General features: G+C 52.3%; 3 protein-coding genes across 5 annotated transcripts; 1 reads left to right on the top strand and 2 right to left on the bottom strand.

The window, feature by feature from the left end:
- Positions 1 to 576: 576 nt before the first annotated feature.
- NSDHL (NAD(P) dependent steroid dehydrogenase-like) lies at positions 577 to 9,390 on the bottom strand. 3 transcript variants are annotated; one of them, XM_064427275.1, is made up of 8 exons: positions 9,298 to 9,390; positions 8,679 to 8,729; positions 6,353 to 6,514; positions 5,533 to 5,679; positions 4,425 to 4,553; positions 2,378 to 2,520; positions 1,794 to 1,896; positions 577 to 1,184 (listed from the first exon to the last, which is right to left on the bottom strand). In XM_064427275.1, the coding sequence occupies exons 2-8, from the start codon at positions 8,697 to 8,699 to the stop codon at positions 849 to 851; spliced, it is 1,041 nt and encodes a 346-aa protein (XP_064283345.1). In that variant the 5' UTR covers positions 8,700 to 8,729; positions 9,298 to 9,390; the 3' UTR covers positions 577 to 848. The 3 variants fall into 3 exon arrangements, with proteins under 3 accessions (XP_064283345.1, XP_064283346.1, XP_064283347.1); XM_064427276.1 differs by having other exon boundaries at positions 8,679 to 8,750; positions 9,298 to 9,345; XM_064427277.1 differs by lacking the exons at positions 6,353 to 6,514; positions 9,298 to 9,390.
- A 299-nt stretch (positions 9,391 to 9,689) lies between these two features.
- On the top strand, positions 9,690 to 13,058 carry LOC135304648 (uncharacterized). The gene is made up of 5 exons (XM_064427273.1): positions 9,690 to 9,710; positions 10,163 to 10,306; positions 10,998 to 11,126; positions 11,766 to 11,903; positions 12,311 to 13,058. The coding sequence occupies exons 1-5, from the start codon at positions 9,708 to 9,710 to the stop codon at positions 12,398 to 12,400; spliced, it is 504 nt and encodes a 167-aa protein (XP_064283343.1). The 5' UTR covers positions 9,690 to 9,707; the 3' UTR covers positions 12,401 to 13,058.
- On the bottom strand, positions 12,658 to 17,839 carry LOC135304647 (putative glutamine amidotransferase-like class 1 domain-containing protein 3B, mitochondrial). The gene is made up of 4 exons (XM_064427272.1): positions 17,685 to 17,839; positions 15,926 to 16,097; positions 15,514 to 15,715; positions 12,658 to 14,479 (listed from the first exon to the last, which is right to left on the bottom strand). The coding sequence occupies exons 1-4, from the start codon at positions 17,790 to 17,792 to the stop codon at positions 14,287 to 14,289; spliced, it is 675 nt and encodes a 224-aa protein (XP_064283342.1). The 5' UTR covers positions 17,793 to 17,839; the 3' UTR covers positions 12,658 to 14,286.
- Positions 17,840 to 18,298: the final 459 nt, after the last annotated feature.

The raw sequence follows: 18,298 nt of genomic DNA, 5'->3' as shown, positions 1-18,298 counted from the left end.
TGGAAAAGAGGTTTTTTCATGGACTAAGTGGTCAGAGCACCAAAAATCTCCGTGACCAGCACTGACAGGGCAGGGAGAAGGAGCCTGGTGCTGCAGGATCCCCCCAGCACTGAGATCTGCAGAACAGTGCTGGGGCTGCTGCCAGGCAGCTCCAAAGATCTCTGTCCCCAGAAGGGAATCATTAACATCCTGTTTGTGCTGAGAGTGGGATCTGCCCTCCCAGAGATGGGACACAAAGCTGCAAAGTCAGCTCTGTGTGATTCACTGGGGTTCTTTTGGCACAGAAATAAATCCTGCATGGACAAAGGAGTGAACCCACAAGTGAACACATTCCTTGTGGGCTCCTTCTGCTGCCTCAGGGAGAAGCCAAACCACCCCCAGATCGTGGAGGGAAAAGCAGAAGAGCTGCAATGATTTAAGAGATGGTGGCAGAAGCCCCTTCTGGCACGGGGCTCTCTTGTGGAGAGCAAAGCCAAAGGCCAGAGGAGCCAGCCACGGGAAGTGTCTGTGACCCAGCCTGCAGCTCTGGGAAGAGGTGGCTGCTGTCACCAAAGCAACAAAACACGGACAAGGGTGGAGGGAGGGGAGCAGGAATGCTGGTGTGCCTGCTCAGGATCCAAGAGGGCACAGCAGGGTGTTTATTCACAGCCCAGAGAGTTCAGCAGCTGTTTCCAAACAAGAAGTCACATCCAAGAAACAAAACTGTCAGCACAGCTCCCACACAGAACGGTGAGGAGGAGGAGCAGAGAGTTCAGGAAAACTCCTCTTTCCTGGGACCTGCTGACACTTGCTCCAGTCCAGCTGTCAGAAGTGGTGGCAGGCAGGCAGCAGGGCTCCAGGCAGGGCTGTCAGGCCCTGGCCCGGCGCAGGCCGGGGTAGCTCTGCACAGTCCTGGCAATGGCCTCGTCCAGGCTGACCACGGGGCTGTAGCCCATGGCCCTCTTGGCCCGCTCACAGCTGTAGTAGTGGAAGGTCCCAGCCAGGGCCACCCTCATGGGCGTGAAGGTGGCCTTGATGGTCACCAGGGGCCTGAGCAGGGCCAGCAGCAGGGCCAGCAGCAGGGCCAGGTAATAGGCCAGCCAGTAGGGGATGTGGTACTTGGGGGGGTCGTAGTCCAGGCCGGTCAGGATGCGGGACATGAATGTCCAGAAGGGAATTGGCTCATCGTTGGTGATGTGAAAGGCCTGCAAGAGGGAGAGCAGAAGCCAGGGGTTAAAATCATGGTGGATTTCCCAGGTTTGGCTCTGTGCTGGCCCTTTCCTGCTCATGTGAGGACATGACCCCCCTGACCTGGGCCAGAGCACGCTGTCCTAACAAACTGCTTTGCACTGCCCACCTCTGTGTGCAGAGGGGGGAATCCCTGCTTTTCCAAGGAAACCAGCTGCTTCCAGCACTCCAGAGGCCAGGATTCCTCAGAAATCTCAACCAAACTGGCTGCCACAGCACAGAGCAGACAAGTTAAAACACCCCAGTGTGCCCAGAGCACAGCAGGACCAGGGAAAGCTGGGAGAGCTCCTCCTGTTCTGAACTGTGTCCCAAAGGCTGCTGTGTTTCCATGTGTGCCTCCTGGCTGCCCCCAGTTCTGCCTGGACTGCCCTTCCCAAGGAGCTTTAGAGCAGGAAATTCCAGGATATCCATCCAGCTCAGCCCAGGTGGCTGCACCCAGTGCTCACCACAGATGGACAGCCTGGAGCTGCTGGCCTGCAGGGTGATGTCCAGAGCCCTCAGCAATCAGCACAGATCCCCTCAGCAGAGGCTGGGGATCCCTTCCCTCCCCTCCCCTCCCTCCTCACCTTCCCACAGAGGGGAGAGCCTTTGTGCAGCTTTTCTGCAGCCAGGATGTGCCCATGCACCACGTTCTCCACGTAGGTGAAATCCACCAGGTTCTTTCCATCCCTGCACACAGAAAAGCAATTTAGCCCCAAGGCAAGCTGGGCTGAGAATCTGCTTGTGCCAAAAGGAAGGACTTCCACCAGGATAAATTCATCCCACGTTTCCCCACCTCCCACTCTCTGGTGCTGCAATTTCAGGCCATACTTTTAGTGTTTCATATTTAATAGGGATTTTAATTGCCAGAACCTCAAACACCACAAGTGGTATAAATTAACAGCAAGTAATCTGAGCTGCCTCATACTAATGGCACAGCTCTTTAACAGCTCAAGCCAGGCCAGCTTTCCTCATGGATATTCCTCTGGCTTTATGGACACTCACCATGGCAGGGAGTGAGCCCTGACATAGGATTTTTAAGGAAAAAAAATAAAGGAAAGTGAAAAATAAAAGAAATAACACAACTGATTTCCTTTTGTTCCCTTCCAAAGGGCTTTGTAGATCCAGCACTGATTTTGCCCCAGCTCTGAAGTGCCTGGGCCTTGCTCACCCAATGATGAACTTCATTTTGCCACTCCTCGCTGCCTGGATGAGGATGGGAACCAGCTGAGGGTCTCTGGGACCAAATATTCCATGGGGACGGATTGCAGTGGTGAGGAAATTGTTGTCTGGGTCGTTTGCACTGAGCACCTCCTGCAGGGAAAGAGCAGAAGGAAATCAGGAAGGAAAACAGAGCTCAGCAATGCATCTCAAGGTGGAGTCTTAACTTCTTTTGTGCCAGGGTCAGGATTAAATGTGTGAGATGGCATTTCTTGTTGGGACTCAGATGTTTATTAATTCTTATCTATGTTACAGTCTCACAAACCCTGAGTTCTGCAGCACTTCTCTCTAACAAACTAAAAATGGAGCCATGTCTCTCTGTCTATAAGGCCTTTTAAGGCTAAACTGTCCAATTAAGAAATGACACCTAAATTATTTTCACTTTTAACCCAATAACCAACCACCCCTGTGGCTTCAGTGTGGACTTTTTATCCAATTACACAAAACCACCCAAACCCAGGGAGAAGAAGGTGAAGAAGGTGGAGAAGAAGGAGCAGCCTCTGCCCTAAAACCTCCATCTTCCTTTATCTATATTACTGTATTCTAAACCCTTAAACTCTGAGTTTCCCACCCTGTGCTATCACACACTTCTATTCAAACCCCACACCCACAATCCCAGTTCTGTCATTCCATTTTGGAAGCTTCTCCAGGCCTCAGGTCACTGCAGTTTTCTCTTGGGGGTCAGTGCCTGGCAGCACAGAAAGTCTCAGATTCTCACTAACCAGGGTTCCAACATCCCACAATCATCACTGCAGGGGCTGGGGGCTCCCCATCCCCTTGGGAAGGAACCAGTGGAAGAATTATTATCCCCTCCTGTCTGTCCAAGTGATCCTTCCTTTGTTCCCATCTCTTTTCCCAGTTCTCCTTGGTAAGAAACCCAGACACAAATCAGTTTTTATGATTGAGCACTTAATGAACTGACAAAGGAAGGGAAGGCTTTGCTTCTGTCTTTGAGCCCCCCAGAAGCCAGAGGAGCTCTCCAAGCTCCTTCACTCCATGAACCCTCTGCATGAGCTGGAGCAGAGGACACTCAGGAATTGCATTTCTGTCCCTCCCAGCAGCTGTACCCAGCCCAGCCCCCCTGCATCTCTCTCAGGAGGGGGTGATCCCATCTCCCTGGAGCTCCAGCAGCACACTCAGCAGCTCTGGAGCAGATTTCATTCTCCTGGGAGCTCCTAAACAGCGTGTTTTCGCTTCCAGCAGCTGCTGGGATTTCTATGGAGGAGGCACAGACAAAATCCTTTGAGTTTCCCCCAAAACAAAGCCATAATCACCAGCACTGGGGCTACCCCTGATTGCTGCTCCTCAGCTTCCCCTTTAGCAGTTACTGCAAAGTGCTGGGGAAGGAACAGATGTTTGCACAATTAAAATTAATTAAGCTCTTGTGGAGGAAATTCCTTCCAGCCTCTCACACTGTCAGCATCAGCATGGAAGGGACTCTCAATTCTTCTGGCACAAAAAGCAGATTCTTCCCACGGCTGAAATGCAAGCCATGGGAAAAGGATCCAGAAAAGATCTGTTGCCTTTGATTGAAAACATTGTTTTCCCACATTTAAACCACAGATGCTGCAGCAGTAAGAACATGACAAGAGCAGATATTGGTGCTGTGCAAGTGTCCAAGGCAGGGAACTCTCAGATGTTTGGAGATCTTTTTGCAACATGAACATTTTCAGTAATGGCCTGTGCCCTCAGCTCAGGCCACATTCTCACTCCTCTCCTCCTTACTCAGTGCCTTTTTCACATTCCCAACTCTACATTCAGCCTGAAAATCAGGAAAAGCAGCAGAGAGGACAAAAACCTCCCCTGACTGCTGTTAAACCAAAGCTTGGCAGGTGAGAACTGGGATTATCCTGTGGCTCCTCCATGGCAGTGACACCTCTGCAGTGTCACACAGCATTTCATTCAACCTCTGTGGCAATTCCTGCCACAGATTGGTTTTATTCTCTTTTTATTAAGTGAATAAATCCCAAAATGACAATTTAACCATTGGCAAATACCTTCTCCTGCAGGATCTTGGTCTCTGTGTAGTAATCAATAGGTTTTTGTGCATAGGGGAGATCTTCTGAGCCATTTTTTATGTCTGTGCCCTCAAAAACTACACTGGCACTGCTGGTTAACACCAATTTCTGCAAGAGAGAGGGGAGAACAGAGTTGTTTAAAGTCCAGAATAAAAAGATCATTATTTACAAAGGCTGAGTAAAGATAATAATGATAATAATATTTTACCAACTGATTCTACAGAAAATAACCTGAGTCTAACAGAAGATGAATAGAAACTACAGGTAAGAGAACCCCCACTTTTTAATTCATTCTGTCCCATCATTTAATGCTACCTGAAGGAGATTAAAACATTCCAACAAACCCCCAAGGCAGTCAATCCAGGGGAAACATCTCCAGGAGAATCAGAGACTTGGAACACTTGACACACACCCAGTGTTTTAAAGAAAGATTTGCTCATCTTGGCAATAACAGATCACAGTGGATTAAACAAGAAGAGAAACCTTGGATGTTTTTGTTTGGTGACTTAAATGAAATGAATGTAATAAATAAATTTAAAATAAATTAAATTAAATGAAAAGTTATGGGATATCAAATTAATTTAGGGAGAAAATCCAGTCTCCAATCCTAGGCTGGCTTTCTCAGGCTCTTTCTTTTGAGGGCAATTGACTTTCTAAACCAAATGGCACTGAGATTATGGCACAAGTGTGTTCCTCCCCATTCCATGGTGAGGAATTCAGGGAGGGAATTGATGCCATGAATATTCCCACTGCTGGAAAAGCCATCTCTGGGGCTGTCCCCTCATGAAAGCAGGAAAGAAGCCACTTGTGAGGTGCTGTTCTCCCAGGGTGACTCCCAGGCAGGACAGATTTTAATGGAAGCTTTTCCATTCCAATCACAATGTGGTTTTCTGTGCCAAACAGGGATTGAGTTTACACCAAGCAGGAGACCCACAGAGTCTCTCTTCCACTGGTTTTCATGAACCAAGTGGGAATTCAGTATCACAGAGCCCTTTGTCCCCTCTCAGACAAGGCTGACACTGGCCTGTGTGCCAATGTTACAAAGTCCATCAGCCCCTCCTGGTCTCCAGGGCTTTTCCAGCTTTACCTGCACTCCAGCTTCTTTGCAGGCTTCAATGACTGCCTTGGTTCCCATGAAATTCACCTTGTAGAACAGCTCCCTGTTGTCACTGGAAGGGGCTGGTGAGGCACAGTGGAACACCACAGACACTCCCTGCAGGGCTGGCAGCAGAGCCTGCAGGAACAGGGGGGAAGGGAATGGAGCAACAGCCATGGTGGGTATCAGGAGAAAGCAACAGCAGGGAAATAAAGCAGCTCTTTTTGTGGAAACAGCTGCATTTCAAGTCATGTTCCCTCCATAAAGGTGGGCAGCTGGAATGGGATTAGCATCCAGGATCTCCACAATGTCCTGTCCTCAGCACACACCACATCCTCTCTTCTTCCCAGAGACATCCCCAGAGCTGGAGGCTGTGAGGCTGCACTCCCTGCCATCCCCAGGTGCAGGTACAAGGCTCAGGACTCCCTGGAGTTGGGTCCCTGAGGAAGCAGCAGGTTTAAAGCTCCCCATGGCACTGGCTGAGTGCAGGTGACTCTCCCAAAGTCACCTCCCCCATGGCTCACACAGGCCTTGGCCAAGGCTCCCACTCATCCTGCCCTGGCTGCTGGGAATATGAGCTGTGCCATTCTCATGGAGCTGAGAAGAGCTGGGAGAGCCCCCTGCAATTAGCCCAGGGGCTGTAATCACCCTGAATCTCAGCTAACAGTAATGCAAGGCACCAGGCATAAAGCAGTCCTGCCCTTTCCAGCTCGCAGCAGAGTCCAGACATCAGACACCAGATCTGTTTCCTCCAGAGGAAGGAAAGTGCAAGGCCTGCATTTGCCCGTGTTAGTTTGCAGCCCTTCCTCACCTCCTTGTCACACAGGTCCCCCAGGAAGAAGGTCACCTGCTCACTGGCAAAGCTCTGCTGGATGTCGAAGACGTTGACGCTGTAGCCCCTGGCCAGCAGCTGCTCCACCATGTGCCGCCCCAGGAACCCCGAGCCCCCGATCACGGTGCAGCTCCTGCCAGCCTGCAGGGACAGGGACAGGGACAGGGACAGGGAGAACTCCCTGGCACACAGGCACACACAGCACACCGGCCTGAGCTTCCCCGGGGCTCAGTGAGCTGCAGTTCTGCTCGGCAGCTCCACCAGAGGAATCTGAACTCAGACATCAAAGCTCTGTGCAGTCACAGGGAGTCAGGAGTGCAGACACTCTGATTTTGGGATTTTGGAAGGACTCTGCCTCATGCTCACAACTAAGAGGCTCAGGGAGGAGGGAAGGAGAAGATTGGCTCCCATGAACTCTGCTTGGATAGCAAAGCAAACAGAGTTTGAAGGGAGCCTGCAAGAAAGATGGAGAGAGATGATTTACAAGAGCATGGAGAGGCAGGACACAGGGAATGGCTCCCACTGCCAGGGGGCAGGGATGGATGGGATATTGGGAATTAGGAATTGTTCCTGGGACAGTGGGGAGGGCCTGGCACAGGTGCCCAGACAGCTGTGGCTGCCCCTGGATCCCTGGCAGTGCCCAAGGCCAGGCTGCAGCAGCCTGGGACAGAGGGAGGTGTCCCTGCCACAGCAGGGGTGGCACTGGAGGAGCTTTGAGGTCCCTCCCAACCCAGACCAGGCTGGGACTCTGGGATGGTTCTGGGATTTGCTTCAGCTCCTGCCACAGCTAACCCAGAGCATCAAAACCATCACCATGATCAGAACCTGTGACACTCAGGGCCAAGGAAGCAGCCAGGTGAAGGCAGGAGCTGTCCTTTCGAGCCATTAGTTCTTCCTCTCTTTTTCTTTAAGCTTTGTAAATCAGTGATTGGAGTCACTAATTAACAGAGTTCAGTCTGGGCACTCGTCTGACTGCACTGAGACCAAAGACCTCCCTGCCAGCACGGAACATGCAGGCCCCGAGTCCCAGGGAGCTGTCACACAAAGAATGCTCTGTGCTGGCTGGAAAGAGTTTTCCTCCTGGTTGTAACACAACCCCCACCTCCGAGGGAGCCACACAAAGACAGTGATTGTTCACAAAACTCTTTAAGGCCATCCTCAAACAAAGGCTCTGCTGCCAAGAGCTGGGTGATCCACAAGAGAAATGTGAGGAGCTCCCTGAGTTACATCAAAGCTGAAGCACTTATTTGGGATGGGCCATGCCAGGGAGAGTCTGATGGGGTCTGCAGCTCCTGTGAGGAGCAGCTGGGAAGGGGCTGAGCCTGGAGAGGAGCTGGGAAGGGGCTCAGCCTGGAGAGGAGCTGGGAAGGGGCTCAGCCTGGAGCAAAGGAGGCTCAGGGGCCCTTGTGGCTCTGCACAGCTCCTGACAGGAGGGGACAGCCGGGGGGATTTGGGATCTTATCCCAGGGAACAGGGGCAGGAGGAGAGGGAATGGCCCCAGGCTGGGCCAGGGGAGGTCAGGGTGGATATTGGGGAAACTCCTTCACTGAAAGAGTGGCCAAGCCCTGGCACAGCTGCCCAGGGAGGTTTGGAGTCCCCAGCCCTGGGAGTGTTCAGCCAACGAGTGGATGTGGCATTTGGGATGTTGTTTGGAGAAGATGAGGAGTTCAGTCAGAGGGGGGACGGCTGCTGAGGGACAGAAACTGCTTCAGCCCCTCCTCAAAGGCAGACACTCCCTTCCAAGGACATTTCCCTTCCATCCCTGGCACTCCCTGGTGGCTGTGCACCCTCCAGGAGCCAAGAGCACCCAGACTGCTCTGAGATGTGCTTGAAGTGAAGTTTGAGTGCAGCAGAATGCTGCCCTCTGCCTCTGAGCCCCAGAGCTCTGCAGAGGCTTCGGAGGAATCCCAGAATCCCAGACTGCTTTGGGCTGGGAGGGATTTCAGAGCTCATTTTATTCCACCTTCCACAGGGACACTTCCACCACCCCAGGCTGCTCCAAGCCCCATCCAACCTGGCCTTGGGCAGGGATCCAGGGGCAGCCACAATTGTATATCATTTTATTATAAACTCTCTACAATTTGATATTGCACAGTATAATATTTATGGCAAGCCAAGCTACGTCTATATTGATTTTAAGGTATGAATTCAACCTACCCAAATTACCCCTTGGAAAATCAATTTTTTCCCCCAGAATTATCATTAATGCAGGGTCAGCCTCATATCTTCCCTAGTGATGTGCAGAACATTTATGAATTTGTTTCAAGACAGAACACCCAAAGCACCATTTGAGGCCCCAACTCACCGATCTGAGGCGTGTGGCCATGGCTTGGGTGAGGCACTGTCCGCCAGAGTCCTTGAAAAAAAGGAGACTATCCTGTTATTCCCAATAAAAATAGCACAATGTCAAATAAAACAGCACATTTCTAGTTACAGAGATCAAGCTTTGAAGCCATTATGCTGAAGAAGGATGAAGAGAGGGAATTAATGCTCCCCGTTCTTCCAAATTAAATCAGCAACTACAGGTGCTGGCCTGGCTCTTTGGCACTGATCTTTCGGAAATCCCTTTGAAATTCCAAGGAAAGAGCCGAGGTGAGGCGGGATCGGTGCCCGTCCACCTGCAGCCCCGAGCTGGTTTAAAGCAGGGGCACAGGTGATCCCTCTCCAGCTCTTCCCTCTTCCACCCCTGTCCCTCAGCACCTCATCCCTCTCCAAAATGCCCTTTACGAACTGCTGCACCTCCAGTTCCCCCCAGCTCCTTCAGCCCCGTCCCTGAGCCCCCATCCTCCTCCCCTCGGCCTTCAGGGCCTCACCCACAGCCCCCGGGACCTCCTGCCCACGGCCCCAGCACCGCCTGCCCTGCTCCCAGCGCCTTCCCACAGCCCAGGGCCCTTCAGCGTTCCCGCAGGACCCTGCTCACGGACCCCGGCCCTGTCCCGCCGCTCCCAGCTCCGTTCCCAGCTCCGTTCCCGGCTCCCGGACCCTCCGGCCCCTCTCGCTGCCACCGCCCTCACGGAGCCCGGCCCCGCCCCCTGCCCGCACTCCGCCAATCAGCGCCGCGCCTCCGGCCAGACCACGCCCCACTCCCCCTGTTCCCGCCTCTTTCCCTGGGGCGAGCATCGCGCCAGCCCGCTCCCGCTCTCTGATTGGTCTAACCCCTCTTCACTCCGGCCAATCGCGTTGAAGGAAGGAGGGGATTCTCCCACGCGCTCATTCACCTTTGGCTCCGCCATCACGGCAGCCAATAGGGTCGCGCGTTGCCATAGCAGCGGCGTGGGGGCGACAGCCAATGGGAGAGCGCGATATTGGGGCTGCCGGGCGAGAAGCCGGCGGGATGGTGAGGGCGGGGAGCGGCCGTGAGGGGCTCAGGGGCGGGCGGGGGGCGGCGAAGGCGCTGTGAGGGCCCTGAGGGGGGCTGGGGGCACTCACAAGCTGGGAGGGGGCTCCAGAGCTATGAGGGGACTCAGGGGGCTCAGGGGCTCTGGTTGGGGCTCCGGGGCACTGGGGGGGCCCAGGGGCAGTGTTGGGGCTCAGGGGCTCTGGTTGGGACTCAGGGTCAGTGTTGGGGCTCAGGGTCAGTGCTGGGGGCTCAGGGGGCTCAGGGTCAGTGTTGGGGCTCAGGGTCAGTGTTGGGGCTCAGGGGCACTGAGGGGGCTCAGGGTCAGTGCTGGCGGCTCAGGGGGCTCAGGGGCAGTGCTGGGGGCACTGAGGGGCCCGGGGGCAGGGCAGGGCAGGGCTGAGCCCCGCTGCCCCGCCCCGCGGTGCCGTGCCGAGCCCCGCGCCTGTCAGCAGCCGCCGCCGGGAGCCGCGGCGCAGCGGCAGAAGGCGAATGTGAGGCTGGAGCTGCCCGAGGAGCAGCAGCGGGAGATCCGCGAGGCCTTCGAGCTCTTCCACACCGACGGCAGCGGCAGCATCGACGTCAAGGAGCTGAAGGTCGGGGTTTCCCCGGGGCTGGGAGTCACTGAGGTTATAAGGGAACAGGGCCATGAATGCTCACATAACCTCCAAAACCACAGGAGTTTCCTGGGTTTCCCCTTCCTCCCTCCAGCAGAACAGCTGGTGGGCAAAAGGCACGGGTTTGTCTTTAATTGCAGTTCTTTTCTGCTCCTATCCAGTGTGTTTAGGGCCAGGCTGCCCAAAATTAATGTAAAATTCTGTGCTTTGTGTCCCAGCTCCTCCTCTGTGCATAAAACATCAAAAAAAGGGGTTGTGTCCATTAAAAAGGTGGGGGTGGGCAGGTTTCCCCTCTTGTTGAGGATTTAATTCTTTGTTATTATTCTTGCTGTTGTTGTTCTTATTATCTGGCCCTTTATCAAAGGAGGAAAATGTTTTCCCAACAAGACTTTTATCACCAGAATGTAAAATAAATGCATTTAAATTCTCTGTGGTTGACCAGTTAAAGATGGTGACAGTGTGTGTAGGAAATTCCTGGATTAGCTGAGGGACAATTCCAGAACAGGAATGTTTCTGTCCCTGTTTTCTGCATCCTGGTGGGAGTGCAGAGCAGCCTCACTCTCAGCCTGCCCCTGTTTTCTGGGAGACACAGAATTTTGGACACTTTCCCCCCTCTCCTGAGGTTTTGGTGACAATTTTGTAGGATTTGTAACTTATTTTGTCCTTCCAGGTGGCCATGAGGGCCCTGGGGTTTGAGCCTAAGAAAGAAGAGATCAAGAAAATTATCTCAGACATCGATAAAGAAGGGACAGGAAAAATCAGCTTCAGTGACTTCCTGGCAGTGATGTCACAGAGAATGGTATGGATGTGTCACAGCTCCAGACACAGGGAATTTTGAAGGTGGATGAGGAGCCTTTGTCTCCTTTTGGTTTTCCAGGGAGATTAAAGCTCTATATATTTGAATCCTAACAATTAAATGTATAAAAGCTGGGGTAATCCCCCTCCTGGATTCTCTCATTTTTCAGGGGAAAATTAAAATTGTGATATCATTAATGGATTTCTTTAACAAGCAGAGGTGAATTTTGTGTTTGAAAAAAGGAAAAAAGTTTTTCTCCCAGATGGAAGGCAGCTCAGGCCTGCAGGAAGCTTTTGGAGGTTTAATGTCTGTCTTGGGGGTGTTCTCTTCCCTTGAATTCTAATTTACAGATTAAATCTCTGGTTTGAAAAATCTTTTCAAAATCCAGATATTTAATGGCAGAAGACCCTGATAGTGAAATCCCAAAGATATCTGGCTGGCAAGGACAGGAAAATATCCCTGAAATTCTGGAATTCTGGTTGTGTCTGTGTCTGAATTTTATGTGTAATTCCTGCTGGCTGGGCTCCTTTGTTTGTTCCCAAGGGTTTCTCAGCCTATCATATCTTTTATAACTTTATTTTGGGTGTCACCTACAACACAACCACTCCTGTTCTACCTTACACTTGTTCTTTCTTCCTCAAGGCTGAAAAAGATTCCAAAGAGGAGATTCTCAAAGCTTTCAAACTCTTTGATGATGATGAGACTGGAAAAATCTCTTTCCAAAACCTGAAACGTGTGGCCAAAGTGCTGGGGGAGAACCTCACTGATGAAGAGCTGCAGGTTTGGACCTGGTGGTTTTGGGGTCTTTGGAGCTGGGAGGAGAATCCTCTCTGTGCTGGTAGGAAGGGAGGAATTTCTGCAGTCTGTGGATTTTGAGGTCAGGGATGGGTTGAGCCCTCATGGATGCAGGAATGGGATCATCCATTGCAGTTTAGTGCAGTGGCAGTGATGTGGAAGGAATGACTCTGCTCCAAGCACTTTGTTTCCCCCAGGACTTTTCCTATAATATTTCCTGGTCAGATTTCTCTATAATTACACCCAGCAAAACAGATTTCAGGAAATATTTTGTCTGAGCTTGAGCCAACACTGTCCCCTCCAGCACAGCTAAAATCTGGCTAGAATTCTGAATGAATCCAGTGATTCCCAGTGAACCCCAGACCTAAATCCTGACCCCACATCTCTTGCAGGAGATGATTGATGAGGCAGATCGGGATGGGGATGGGGAAGTGAGCGAGCAGGAATTCCTGAGGATCATGAAGAAGACCGGCCTTTACTGAAGCCCAGTGGGATTTATTCCTTGGCACTTGTGCACATTCCTTAGGGAACGGGAGCCTCACTTTTGTGGTGTCTTGATTTCTTTGGAGGCAGCAGAAAATACAGGTCAGTTCTGTTAGAAGTTTTTTGTGTAGAATATTTTTAAGTTTTAAAGGTGTTTGGGAGCAGTTTGCACCACTCTGTTTACAGGCAGCAATGTGGTTGCTGGTTATGATGTTTACACTGCTTGAAATACACAAATCACATTTTTGGCACCAAATTCAGATCCTTTTCTGACTAAAAAAATGGGTCCAAATGATTCCAGTTAGGTAAAGAGATGACTCAGAACCAGACAGTGTCAATCTATTGCTCAGTGTAAATCTGGTTTGGGTTTATGTCTTGGTTTAGGCCCTACAGTGAACTCTTTTTATGATATATTTGCAGGAACCACCTTTTTAGAACCTGTTTTATGGGATTATCCATCCCCCCCTTTTCTAGGGCATTCTTTAAACTCAAAATAAAAGTAAACTCCTGCAAATTACCTTGTGTTCAGTTCATATGGGTAACGAAATCTGTGCAGAAGGAAATTCTCAGTGCTGCTGCTGAGAGCTCTGTGCTTATAAGAATGCTCAGAGGTTGCAGATGGGATTGGATTTCAAATAAAATCTTATTTTTAAGCCATCAGAGTTGTGGAAGGAGTTTTGATCCCCACTTTGCCAAAAAAAGATGTGGCCAGGCTGGAGAGGATCCAGAGGCCACAAAGATGATCCAAAGCCTGGGAAGTTCCCATGTGAGGAGAGGCTGAGAGACCTGAGTTTGCTCAGCCTGGGGAGACTGAGATTAGGGGAGATCTTGTTTGGTATTTGAAGGGTGGCTACAAAGGAGAAAGAAACTCCCTTTTTATGAGGAATCATGGAAAGGACAAGGGATAATCTATACAGGACATTCCTGGGGAGATTCTGATTGGGCACCGTAGGACAATTTTTCACCATGAGAAAATCAGCTGTTGGAAGACATGGATTCCCTGAGTTTGGGCACTTTGGGATCCATCAGGACAGGCTGCTGGGGCATCTTATTGAGACAGCAATTTTACCAAGAAAGGTTGGACCTTTCAAAGGTGAGCCTTGAGATCCTTCCAACCTGGAATTCCCTGGTTCTGTTAATGCAGGAGAAGAATTTCACCTCTTCCCACCAGTGACATGGGGCTGGTCCTGCTCTCACCAGTGTCACATTCCTGCTCCACTCTGGGTTCTGACAAATCCCAGCAAAACAAGGGGGCTGGTGCTGGGGATTTCTTCCTGTATCATTTTCCCAACTGACCCAGAGCTTGTCCTGCTCCAGAGGGAAAGGCAGAGACAGAAGCAGAGTTCAGAATTCAGTAGAAGCATCAGGTTTTATTTGGTAGCAGAACTGGGTTCCTTCCTTTGGCCACAATTCCCTGCTCTGAGGGAGGGGATGGGGAGCAGCTGACCCTGGGCCCTGTGGGAGCCTGTGGCAGGGATAGGTGGGATATTGGGATGGAATTCCTCTCTGTGAGGGTGGGCAGGCTCTGGCACAGGGTGCCCAGAGAAGCTGTGGCTGCCCCTGGATCCCTGGAAGTGTCCAAGGCCAGCCTGGAGCAGCCTGGGACAGTGGAAGGGGTCCCTGCCCATGGGAGGAGACTGGAACAAGATGAATTTAAGGTCCCTCCCAACCCACCCCATGCCACGATCCCCCAGCAGCTCCCAGCCCAGCTCCTGCCAGGGGCTGGCGTGTCCTTGGCAGAACACGACACCTCCAGGATTGTCCCTGCTCAGCCGCCACCAGAGCTCGGGGCAGAGCTAGAGCGCCACTCTGCTGTTGCTGTGGGAGGGGAAGGAGTGGATCCACGGAGAGGAGCTGGCCAGGATGCACGGAGAGGAGCTGGGGCTCAGGCCAGCCGGAGCACCTCCCTGACCATGTTGCCGATGCCATCGTGCACGTGGTGGATGGGCGCGTTGCACATGAAGGCGCTGGTGCTCACCAGCCGGTTCCGCGCGTCCACGTGGGCCTCGCTCACCTGCCTGTTCACGTGCCTGCAGCCCAGCTCCTTCATGGCCTCGGCAGTCTTGGCATAAGGCCACCTGCAAGGAAAACCTGGAGTGGGGAATCTCCTTCACGCTGTGCTTGGGCAAGGGCCAGAGGGAAGATTCTGTGGTCACTGCACACAACGTGCTCAGTAGGATCTAAATCTCCTGCTTGAGGAGTTTCTCCAGGACTATTCAACAGGGAAACCTCCTGTTCACATCAGTTAAACATCTGAAGTAAAGCCAAAATGAGACCTGAAGTTTCACTTCGGATGTTCCACTACGTAATTCTGCCCACTCCAGTGTTCATGTTAATAGGAGCCTGGGAGGATTTGGGTGACAAGGGACCTCAAAGCCCATCCAGTGCCACCCCTGCCATGCCCAGGGACACCTTCCACTGTCCCAGGCTGCTCCAAGCCCTGTCCAGCCTGGCCTTGGACACTGCTAGGGATGGAGCAGCCACAGCTTCCCTGGGCAACAATTAGATTTAGGTTTGGGGTGGGTTTTTCCCACCAACTTCCTCCAAGTTAGCGAAAAAACTCCTTTCTAGCAAAAGCCATCGACATTCCTTGCCTGCCCTTGGGAGAATCCAGTCACAGCTTCCCTGTAGGACTGAAGACAGTTTCACTCCCTCCCTCTCTTCCCACCCCAAGCCTTGGGTAACCATCCTATTCCTGTCTTGGATCTGCTTAACTTGGAGTCAGCAAAGACTTTTCCTACCCTGGGTCTGTGAGGCATCAGGGAGGTAAATAATAAATTTAAAATAATAAATTACATTTACATTAATTTAAAATAAAAGTGTGTTATTCAAAGCCATCAGAGTTGTGAAAACAAGCCACAAAAATGCAAACAGGTGTTACATAATTCCTTCTGCTGTGCTGAGAAATTATAAAATCAGTCTTCCAGAGTTTCTACTTTTCCCTGGAAAGTCCCCAAAAGGGCTGGAGTTGCTGAAGGCCTCACTGGAGGCAGCAGAGCTGAGTTCCCAGAAATAGCATTCACCTCCCTGTGAGCTTCCACCACCTGGCCCGGATCCCTGGGGACTCTGGGGGGACCCTGGTGTGACTGTCCCCAAGGCCCTGGTCACTCACTGCTCACACTCCGTGTCGTGTCCCACGGTGACCTCACAGCCCGGGAAGATTTTGGCTGCCAGCACTGGGGAGATGCAGCAGAGCCCGATGGGTTTGTGGGCAGCGTGGAATGCCCTCAGGACACCCTCCACCTCCTTGGAGATGCTGCAGTTCTTGCCCTGCGTGGCCCAAGTGCTCAGGTTTTTTGCCACTCCGAAGCCACCTGAGGAAAGGGAAACAGTTCAGCTGGAGATTGTATCCAGGGCAGGATTGTTGCCAGGTGTGCCCTGGTGGAATGCTCAGGTGGATTGGATGGTTGGCAGCATTTGTCCAGAATCAAGAAAAGAACTAAAATTCCATCGCACTCCTCCCATACCATTCCAGAGCTATGGAATATCTCAGCTGTGGGCAAGCAGACCCCACCCAGTCCTACCTGGGATGATGAGGGCATCCAGCCCATTGACATCCAGCGTAGCCAGGTCCTTGATGTTGCCCCTGGCTATCCTGGCACTTTCCACCAGGACATTGCGCTGCTCCGGCGTTGGCTGCCCCTTCACGTGGTCCACCACGTGCATCTGGGGGATGTTGGGAGCATACACCTCAGCCTGGAGTGAGGGGAGAGGGCTGTTATCCTTCAGGAATGGTGGAGAAACGTGGGAGAGGCACAGGCAGTGAGTGGGAATGCTGAGGGGCTTTCTTGGGAAAAAGCTGGCTTGGAGGAAGGAGGGAAGGGAGGAAGGAAAATTCCAGTAGTTTGTGCCCAGAACTGCTTGTCTGGGGGCCTGAAGAGTCCATCCATATCCCAATAAATCCCTCTTGCTGGGTGAACATCCAGAGAACTGCTATCCCATCCCATCTCCCACCAGGACAGGACTTGGAATTTCCTCTCCCCATCAACTTTCCCAAAGCCAGAGTGTTTTTCTGGAAAATGCTTTCCCTTTCTTTATCACTTTCAAGCTCATATACAGAAATTAAGAGTGGAAGGTGGTGAACAGATTTTTGGGACTGTCCCATCTGTGCACTTCTGGGGCCCACAATTTAAGAAGGATTTAAGGAACACCAAGGTGTCCCGGGAAGGGCAGGGCTGGAAGGAAAGTCCTGTGAGGAGCAGTCGAGGACTTTGGAATTATCTAGGTGGAAGACAAGGAAGATGGGAGGCAACCTCATGGCAGCTTCCCGTGGAGAGGAAGGTACTGAGCTCTGCTCCCTTGCAGCTAAATAATCCATTCTACGCTGTTCTGTTTCCTTAGAAAAGGAGGATTGAAATATCGCTCGGGTTTCCTCCACTAGAGGCCCCTGCCGGTCCAGGGATGAGGGAGGGACGGGCTCCGAGCCCGCTGGGCTGGGATATGGCAGGAGGGAAGGACTGCAGCAGCTCCAGGAGAGGAAAAGGCAGAATTGCACACAGTGGAGAAAACGTCTGGCCAAGTCTCATCGTGGAGCCAAACAGCGAGGGCAGGGTTGGGGTGGTTTGGGATTGGGGGGGCTGGCACAGGAGGGTCACCCCTGTGCCTCTGCGTTCCACAGAGCAATTCCCATTCCCAGGGGAACGGCTCCGACCCAGGCACGTGGGTGGCTCACAGCAGAGTGAGATGTTCCTGAGGCTTTCCCTCCCTCCTTCCCCAGTCTCACGGAGCGGCTCTCCCGACTTTTAGAGCAGCTGCACCTTTTTTACCCCTCAAGTTTCACTCACGAACCCTGTCTGTTCTCTCACCCCTGGCAGTGTCCCCAGCCGGGCTGGACGGGCTTTGGAGCACCCTGGGACACTGGAAGGTGTCTCTGTCCGTGGCAGGGGATGGGAGTGGATGAGCTTTAAAGTCCTTCCCAGCCCAAACCATTCTGGGGTTCTTTGACAGATTTTCACTTCTACTCTTTGAAGGTTTTAAAAAGATGAATTTCAAACAGCCCAAACTGTCTTTTAAACAAAAAGAGCAAGAGAGAAAAGAGGATGTGAAGCCAGAAGCGAAGAGAGAAGGCATTCAGGAAAGTCTGCTGGGGGTTTGGATGCAGATCCCCACGCCAATCCCTTTGTACAGCACGGCTGAGCAGGAGCTCTCCACACCGCTCCCGGTGACTCCCGGCACCGCTGCCGGCTTTTGGGGAGTTTGTCAGAGCCAAGGAGCGGAGAGGATGAGGAGCAGAGCCGGGAGAAGGAGCCGGGAGAAGGAGCAGGACCAGCCGCTGCCTCTTACCTGAGCCCCCTCCCGGCTGAGATGCACCAGCACGGCCGAAGCCTCGTGCACCTCGCTGCCATCGAACACGCCGCAGCCGGCCAGCACCACGGCCACCCGCTTTGCCATGGTCCCCGAGCACCGCGCCGCTGCGGGCTCCGCTCGCTGCCGCACCCTTTATAGCGCCAGCCCTCCCCCGGGCAGGAGGGGCCGCGAGGGCTGGCCTCGCCTTCTTTCTTACTGGCATTATTTCCAGCTCCACAGGCAGGGCATATAAATATTATTTGTTTCCTCAACTGGCTGCTCCCTCACACATCTTCCTCCCCGCACGTTGTCTGCAGAGCAGCCCCAGCTGACATGCCCTGCTCAACACAGCAGCTGTGTTTTTCCTCCTCAGCTCTTGATTTTCCATTCTATTTCAGACTGAAGCACCAAAACCTTTGCACAGGAGATGGTAACAAAGGGAGCCTGCCCAGAGCCAGGACTTCAACCAGTGCATTCCTGTTCTTTGAACCCTGCACTGCAAAGGCTGCTTCAGACTTTTAACACCACACCTCCTTTTTGGATTCTGAATGTTCCTTCCCTCAGATCCCATCTCTCAAAAGTGGATATTTTACACTTTGCTGCAGTTGTTT

Source organism: Passer domesticus, chromosome 7, assembly GCF_036417665.1.
Source record: "Passer domesticus isolate bPasDom1 chromosome 7, bPasDom1.hap1, whole genome shotgun sequence".
Taxonomy (NCBI): Eukaryota; Metazoa; Chordata; class Aves; order Passeriformes; family Passeridae; genus Passer; species Passer domesticus.
Note: the sequence above shows the minus strand (reverse complement) of the source record. Positions and strands in the feature narration are given on the sequence as shown.